Source organism: Vigna radiata, unplaced genomic scaffold (assembly GCF_000741045.1).
Source record: "Vigna radiata var. radiata cultivar VC1973A unplaced genomic scaffold, Vradiata_ver6 scaffold_322, whole genome shotgun sequence".
NCBI lineage: Eukaryota > Viridiplantae > Streptophyta > Magnoliopsida > Fabales > Fabaceae > Vigna > Vigna radiata.
Window position 1 is genome coordinate 24,055 of NW_014543606.1, and position 8,260 is coordinate 32,314.

The 8,260-nt window shown below is 36.4% G+C and overlaps 1 protein-coding gene across 1 annotated transcript; it reads left to right on the forward strand.

The window, feature by feature from the left end:
* Nucleotides 1–208: 208 nt before the first annotated feature.
* On the forward strand, nt 209–4,906 carry LOC111241150. The gene is made up of 5 exons (XM_022778004.1): nt 209–436; nt 3,277–3,401; nt 3,495–3,580; nt 4,113–4,183; nt 4,528–4,906. The coding sequence occupies exons 1-5, from the start codon at nt 209–211 to the stop codon at nt 4,594–4,596; spliced, it is 579 nt and encodes a 192-aa protein (XP_022633725.1). The 3' UTR covers nt 4,597–4,906.
* Nucleotides 4,907–8,260: the final 3,354 nt, after the last annotated feature.

Here is an 8,260-nt window from a genome sequence, read left to right on the forward strand (position 1 = left end):
ATTCATCGAAGCTGGAATGTTGCTATTTGCACCTGCTGTTGCTTGGCTGACCAGCTGCTGCTTCTATCTTATTGCAAATGGGCTTCCTGCCAGCGTGGGTGCATGGAGTGTGAAGTTAGATTGCTACAGGTTGCAAAAATATGCTGGGTCGTGAACTTTCTCATGTACTCATGGGCTGCCTAAGCTGGACGTGTCTTCAATTGTTGGAATGAGGCGCCCTTTGCTGGATGACAAGTTTGGACGCGCAAAGCAGAACGGAGACCATGCAGGACGTGTGAAGATGGATAGGGGCAGATTGTTGGGCCGTGAGTTATTTTGCTCCCAGCGAAATAAATGCAACGCTGTAATGTGGTATGAAGATGAATGCTGGACCGAGGCTGAGGATGATGGGTTGCAGCTGCTTGATGCACGTGGACTGCTAGTGTTGGGCCGTGAGGTGCTTCAGCTCCAAGAAGAATGAATGAGCTACACGTTGCTTGTTTTCATGTTGGAAGCACAAACCTGCCGGACTGTTTGATTTAATGTTGGACGCGGGAAGCCTAATAATCCAACCCGTGTTTGACTTCAGCGTGTTTTCTGCAATGATGGACCTTCCCAACGCTGCACCTCCTTCAACCTGGACACTTCTTTACAAGGCCCAAAGCATCGTGGATGCCAAGTGACGTTCATGGAATTTGGGCGCTCCTCAAAACTGGATGCGTGTTGGCACATGGGCCGTGAAGATCAAGATGCAACCGTGGGTGCTGCTAGCTTCTTCTCATGTGGGCTGCAACTGTTGTCATGAAGATTCTGGATGTGTAATGTTGCACTCGTGTTGGACCATGAAGGCAGCCTTTGCTGGACGCAGAAACAAAAAATGGGTGTAGGTCGTGAAGGTCATGAATGTTGTTGCACCTCCTCCAAAGCTAGACGTGTTTGACATTGCAGCATGGATGGTTTTTCTCAGCTGGACAGCGCACACTTCTTTGCTAGACCGTCTTGTACTTGGGCCGAGAGTCTTCTCAAATGCAGAACATGGCAATGCTCCTTGTGAAGGCTGGAAGCTTGGACTCTCTTCCATGTATGTGTACCGTAGCAGCAAAATAAAAATGTGCTGCTCTATTTTGCCGTGATGAGGCCTACTGCTGCCCATTCTCCCAATTTAAAATTCAACAAGAGATCAAGTGAGTGGAGTGCAGCAGCTTCGAGCTCTCCATTCCAGCCCATTTCCAATCACCGTGTGCACCTCTTTGTTGGACTGTGGAGACTGGTGGAATATGATTCATTTAATGGGCTGAGAAGAAGGCTGGAAACAATGTTGCTTGTTGCTTCAAATTAGGGGGCTGCTGTTTGCTTGGCCAGGCGTGAGGTTGCTGGACCGTGGCTTTTCTAAAAGCTAAACACCATGTGCGCCCCTTACTTAAATCAGCGCATAGCAAAGATGTCACCATTGTGCTTCTGGAGGCTCCAATTTAATTGTCATGGGCCATCGCAGCTTCAGCCTGCTTTTCTTTAACTTCAGCATTGTGCTTCTTCCAGTCAGACTTCTCCATTTTTATTTTGTGATGAGACAATGCTTTCCATGTGCAGCCCCAAAATCAATGTGTTGCACCTTCTTCTCATAAGCGAAAGGAATAAAATGACCATAGTGCCCTCCTTCTTGAGCATACTTGTTTTGTGGAGAGTCTTGAATTTATTTGGTGTCCTCCAAATGTCCCAAATTGTGTTTCCAAAATTTTCCCTGAAAATAATAATGCAAATAATTAGCTTAGAAAATTCAAATTAATTAAAATTAGAATTTCCGGTCAAATTAAGCATAATTAGGAAAAACGGGAAAATATCGGACAATTAAGCACAATTTCCTGATTAATTCTAGCACAATAAACTAAGTGAAATCAATAAAATATCGACTCATCAAAATAGACCACACTTAGTCTTTTGCACTCCTGGGCAAAATCAAGACGCAAAACAGGGAACAATTCAGAGGACATTAGGAAGGTGACACAGACTCAACAGACAGAAAACAAAGACTCACAATTAAAGAAGCAAACATAATTACAATCCTCAAGAAATCCGGACAAGGAAAAGGAAGTAGACAGTATCCAACACAGAATCAGAGAAAGCAGATACTCAAAGAAATCATCCAAGCAATTCAAAGCATTGCAAAATGATCAATCAGTTTAAGAGGTGAAACAAAAAATGACAGAACCTCACAGATGCACATTATCAGTGTTTCTCTCAAGTGTGTAGGATAAACAAAGTCAACTCAATGCACTCAAGAAATCAAACACAAACAGACTTGGCAAGCCTCTAATATCAACACTCAAAACATATATGCATGTTCAAATCAAAAGGTCTTTTATGGATGAAATGGGGCCAAGGACAAGGGAGGATAAAATATGGATGAGAAGCTATAAACCAAAAGAAATAGAGGAGCAATGGGGAACAAGTGAAAACACAGTCAAATCACAACCAAAACCCTCTAATTCAATCCTCTTCTTGAATCCATTATTCTCAATTTTTTTTTCATTTTTCTGTATTTTTTTATTATTTTTTTTCATCTTGTCTCTTTTCTTTTCTCTTTATTCATATTACAACTCTAAGAGACAAGATACACAACATATTTACAAAACAAAACAAGAAGAGGAACCAACTAGCCAATTCTCTGAATCTCCCAAGAGACCACACTAATTCCCAAAACAAATCCAAAGCTCCAAAATTCCCTAAGGTTAAGGTAATCATGCACTACAAGAAAAAGGGTAATTATATACGGATTTTTATATACGGATAAAAATCCGTATATAATGGAAATATTATATACGGAATTTTTATACGGATCTAAGTAATTTCATTATATACGGATTTTCCGTATGTAATGGGGCAAATTTTTATATACGGATTATCCCTCTGTAATATCTGTATGTAAGTGGAAGAGAACATTATCTACTAATTTTAAATACGGATCTTTCGTGAATAGTAATTAAAAAATAACATTTAGTAATTGAAAAATAACATTTAACATTTACTTCAGAGGATTTCAGCCTCGACTCTTCTCACTCTGGAATCTTCTCACTCTCGAACCCTAACCTTCTCCCCCTTTCTGTTATGACTCTCGAGCCCTAAGATTGTCCCTGCACTCTCTTCTTCTCTCACAGTCGTTCTCGTTGCACTCTCAAGCCCTAAACCAGTGTGTTTTCCCTCGCACTCGTTGACAGTCGTTTGACGACAAGTGTAACCTCGCACACGTTCACACTCGTTCCGTGAGCTCACATTCGTTCTCCTTCCGCGAGCTAACAGTCGTGTGACGGAAACCGTTTCCTTCTGCCGAACCACCATCTTCTCTCATTGGAACCGTATAGTGGTGCATTGGAGGCATCGTTTTTCCTAAGTCGAACCGTAGTTGTCGTCCTACTGGAACCCCGTTAAGTAATTGAAGCTTTGATTCTTTAATTTTTTATTTCATTTTGCTCTGGTTGTTGTTACATTGACCTATTTTTGGTCATTGTTCTTTGGAGGTTTGAAATTGCGATTAAGGAAACCCTAGGTTGGTTTCGTCGATCTGGAAGATATAAGTTCGAGCTCCCATTGTGTTCTACAGCTGGTAAGTTTGAATTCTTTAGATTTAGGTTTGTGTTAAACCTTTATTGTTATTGAAAATGGGTGTTTAGGGAGGGGAGGGGATGGGATAGGATGGGATGGGATAGGATGAGATGGGATGTTGATGGAGATGAGTTTTGATGTTTTGGAGGTCGAAAAAAAGCACGAAATTGAGTATTCGATTTGTGTGTTCACTTCTGCATCCTGAAAGAAGTGGTTATTAAAAGATTTCATAACCGTGATTTCACATATTTGATTCGAAGAGGAAAAACAGAAAACAACTTTTTAGTGTTTTCATCTTTTATCGTCCAAATGTTTGAAAACAACTAGCTTCTTTTGTTATGAGTAATAGGACAATTGATGAAAATGTAAAATCATTTTCTTTACTTAGCAAACCCTTAATTACTTAAGCATTGTTGTTTTTGTCATACAAGTCTTGTGCAAGTGTGAGGATAATGTTGCAGTCGTTGTAATCTTCTTTCATGATTTGAAGGTAGAAGATTATAATTTTATCTGGTTTCATGATATTCTTGCAGATTGCAGAATTTGTGTTTGGAATGCATCTGATGGAAGCTTAGTACACTCATTGACTGGGCATACTGAATATCTAAGTGTTTAATTGTTGGTTTTGGTTTCTCTTCTTATCTTGGTTTATATAATTTTCTTCTTTTGTAAATATAATGTAAATATAATTTTCTTCTTTTTATGATAATTTTCTCTCGGTTTTTGTTTGACAAAAAGAAACCTGTAGAAGTTAATGATGCATAAAACTAATATGATAATACACTTTGGATAGTATAATAAAACAAGAAAATTTGCTTGGATGTTTGTTCCTTTGTTGGTGTGTGAAATGCCAAAGGTTGGGTCTTGTTGGTTCACGAGACTATATAAGAAGGTATACCAAACAATTTGTGAGAAGGACATTTAACACTACAGATGACAAACACGTAGGAAATATGTCTTTGTTGGAGTCACACTGAGAGCCAAGACAGTGCTAACATGACACCTGTGAAGTTGTAGATGTCAGAGGCTAAAGAGTATAGACAAACCGATGAACTGTGTTAGGATGTCCTGTGAGGTGCATTATTTATGTGATTGTGTGGATGTGTTTACTGTTTTCTTATGATTCAAAAGCGAGGTTTATGAGAACGTGAATCTATGACTTTTGTCTATATGTTTTGCTGCTTTTTACCTAAGTTTAATAATTTATATATGAATAAAAATAACAAATTCGTTAAATGACATGATGTTCTGTTTTAGAGATATTATTATCGCATAATTCCCATAGTTACAAAATTAATCTCTTCTTCACATATGGAGGTGTTTTATATTTATTAATAGAGAAAATATATTACATTGAATAAAATATATCTTTATATTTTGAAATATTTATATAAAGAGTTTTGTCATAGAACTTTTTTACATTAGTAACTTAGTCAATAAAAAGGACTTTGAAGAGATATTTTGGAGTTTAATAGAATATAATTAAAAAATATTACCCACTTTTGTTTGTTATTTTCTTTTAAGTTCATAAATATCAACCAATAATTAGTTTATTATGTGTATATGAAACAAAGAGCAATGATACATAAACACCTTAATTATATCTACACTTATTAAATGTGATAATTTATAATAATATCATTTTTATTTTCTTTCTAAGTTTATATTAAGTCTCAACGTATACTTTTTTACTGTCCATGAACCATTTTCCATGAAATAAGATGCTTATAAAATAGTCGATAGTGCCAAATAGTGGTGGCGCACGTTGTGGACAATCGGGTTAATTCTACAAATATTGAATGACATTTGTAGTTTGAAGTCACTGCTTTTAGTACAATAGAGGAGTAAATTTCTCAGTTTTCTTTCTAGCTATGAAAGTTGGCCATTCGAATCTCTGCTCTCCATAATCGTTGATGTTCCCTTAGAATTTTGAAACTCTGCAAAATTGTTACTATTTTCAGCTAAGTTGGGTTTATGATGTTGAATTAGACTTAAACTTGATTTCTAATATTGTATTTGAGTCTATCCAAATAAGCTTTCTTGGATACATCATGTCGCTATTAGACCTTGCACATGTAGTCCTTGGTGTCATATAGTATGTTGGAGATTTGAAATAATTTAGAGATATGTTTAGTGTATAATTTAGTGTAAATTTCACAGGCTGAGTTTGCAAAACTGAGTTATCATTGAAATCCACTTTCTAGGGAAAGACTATTTTATTGTCATAGAACGTTAATTGACTTGACATGTGAATTGACAAGATTGTACCTCATTAAAAAACACATCATGGTATCTAAATGAAATGTATACCATAACCATAATTAATAGTCTTCTGACCTTTTTTACCATGGTTCTATTCATATAACTCGTGTCTCTACCCTAGATCAAGTTCTATTTCAGGTGTGATCTTAGTTTCAGGACAAAAGTGTTGCTTGAGGATGAACCTTGATCTTCCATTTTCAGACATGCTATATGGAGGAGCAATCAACAGTATTAGTACGCTTTAGATATCCTTCATCTTGTTCACCATAATTGAACACACTCCTCTAATGCACACATTCCCTAGTCCCTTCCCTCCCCTTATCACTTGTTAATCATGTAATTCATTGTTGATTAATTTAAAATTTGATGTTGCTGAGAATTTATGCTAATTGGTCCTCTAATGTTGTTTTTGTGAATTAGGCAATACTAGTACATAGTTGTAATATGTTTTTCTGTTGTTTGATATCTTTGTATAGCATCTGCTTTCTTATTTAGGTTAAGTACTGCATGTATGTAGGTGTCTGCATGAAGTGCATTTCAGTAATTAAATTTATTTGGCAGCCTCAGGGAATACCAGATAACGGGTATTTATGGCAGAGAGTTAATTCCCAGTTAAGCTACCCTACCCAGCCATATTCTTTGAGAGAGGCTCTAGCTGAAGCAGTCTTCTAGGATTGGAGCTTCTTCTCAAGCACTTTGACAATCTTTACATCCACTTTTGAGACAGAAATTGGTACACTTTTTCTTGTTTAGTTAAATTTTAATTTGTTTATGCTTGACGCTCCTTATTACTTTTCCTTCTGCTTTAAAATTTTAATTTGTTTATGGGTCATGGTTTAAGCTCATTATTACTTTATTTTATGGGTCAAAGCTTTGCATGCTGTTATGCACAGTTTCAAATTAATCATCAGCTGCAATGGTTGTTAAACTAGAATGTATTTTCTGTTCATTTGAAAGAATTCCCACCCACTTGTTTGTGTGCTTCTCTTTTTTCTGTTTACTTTTGGTAACTGAGTCTACATTTTCACTTGTTATGGATGTGTACATATTGTAGGAACTTTGGCAGGAAAATTTCAGTGCCTCAGCCAGTCATATAAAATTCAAGAACTCATCATAGATGTTTAAGATATATAGATGGAATTCGATGTATCAGCTGTGATTAATCTGAAATTGTATAATATTGGTCTTAATAAATTGTATATCATAATTCATAGAATGCACATGCACCAAGTTGGTGTTACTTTCACATTGTTCTACCTTTACTTAAATATGAGTTAGATTGTCAAACTATTAGGGATTAATTAATGACTAATGTTTGTGAGTTAAGACTTAAATATATATATGTATCATGGGTAGGTCTGTTGTGATTTGATGATTGTTTTAATATGTTATTTGTGTGATTAAACATGGGCAGGTAAGTTATTCATGTATCTATTTAAAAAAACTATATATAAATTATATACGGATTATCCGTATATAATTTATATACGGATTTTCCGTATATAACTCTAGCTACAACCATTTTATGTATGGATTTTTGACCGTATGTAATCCATATATAATCATGTTTTATATACGGATTTTCAATGTTATATACGGATTTGGGCCGTATGTAATTGCCATTTTTCTTGTAGTGATGGTTTTTCACATACGGCTAGTGTATGAGCTTTAAAACAGAGAAATGGGGGAAATTATAGGCTCAAAAGGGGTTATCAAGGAATCACAACAAGGTAGGCTCATCTAGCTAGAGAGGCTCAACAACAAACTGCCTTTATCACTTTCAAACATGCATATCAATCAAGAATCATCAAAAAGAGTCAAGCCAAGGCATATGTGCAAGCAATCAAGAGACATATCACACACAAGAAAGAATATCAAGTGGCTCAAATCCCACACAGGGTATTTCTGTTACAATCAATCACTCTCTCAAACATCATAATCATCTTCCCAAGCAAAGAAAAGCATGGATTTCAAGCAAATTAGAGTATCAATGAAGTGAAAGACAAGTCTACAACCTAACCCAAGTCCAGAAATCAAGAGAAACATGCAAAGTTGCACACAAGACAAAACAAAAACTACCTAGAAAACAAAAAATTTAACGCAGAAAACATAAACTAACAACGAAAAATCAGAATCTCCCCCAATAGACCACACTTAAACTACACAGTATCCTCAATGTGTCACAATCATAAGATCAGCAGTCAAAACAGTAAACAAATCATGGACAAGTGCAATAAAAGCGGGAAAGGGAGGAGAAGGAAAAAAAGAAGCTCCCCTGATCATGGTGGCAGTTGCCAATTTTGGACTTTCAGGGAGATATTCTCCACCACTGGAGTCAGCAAGGAGGTGTTGAGGAAGAACTGCTTCAGTCTCCAAATTTGATCAAGCAGGGAGATGTCCTCCACAGCAGGATCTAAGA

What these genes read in the sequence shown, in the direction of transcription:
- LOC111241150 (XM_022778004.1), top strand. Translation starts at nt 209, where the DNA reads ATGAGGCGCCCTTTGCTGGATGACAAGTTTGGACGCGCAAAGCAGAAC. An exon ending in TGCTAGTGTTGGGCCGTGAG is followed by an intron (nt 437 to 3,276) that starts GTGCTTCAGCTC and finishes GCGAGCTAACAG; the next exon opens with TCGTGTGACGGAAACCGTTT. An exon ending in CCCATTGTGTTCTACAGCTG is followed by an intron (nt 3,581 to 4,112) that starts GTAAGTTTGAAT and finishes ATATTCTTGCAG; the next exon opens with ATTGCAGAATTTGTGTTTGG.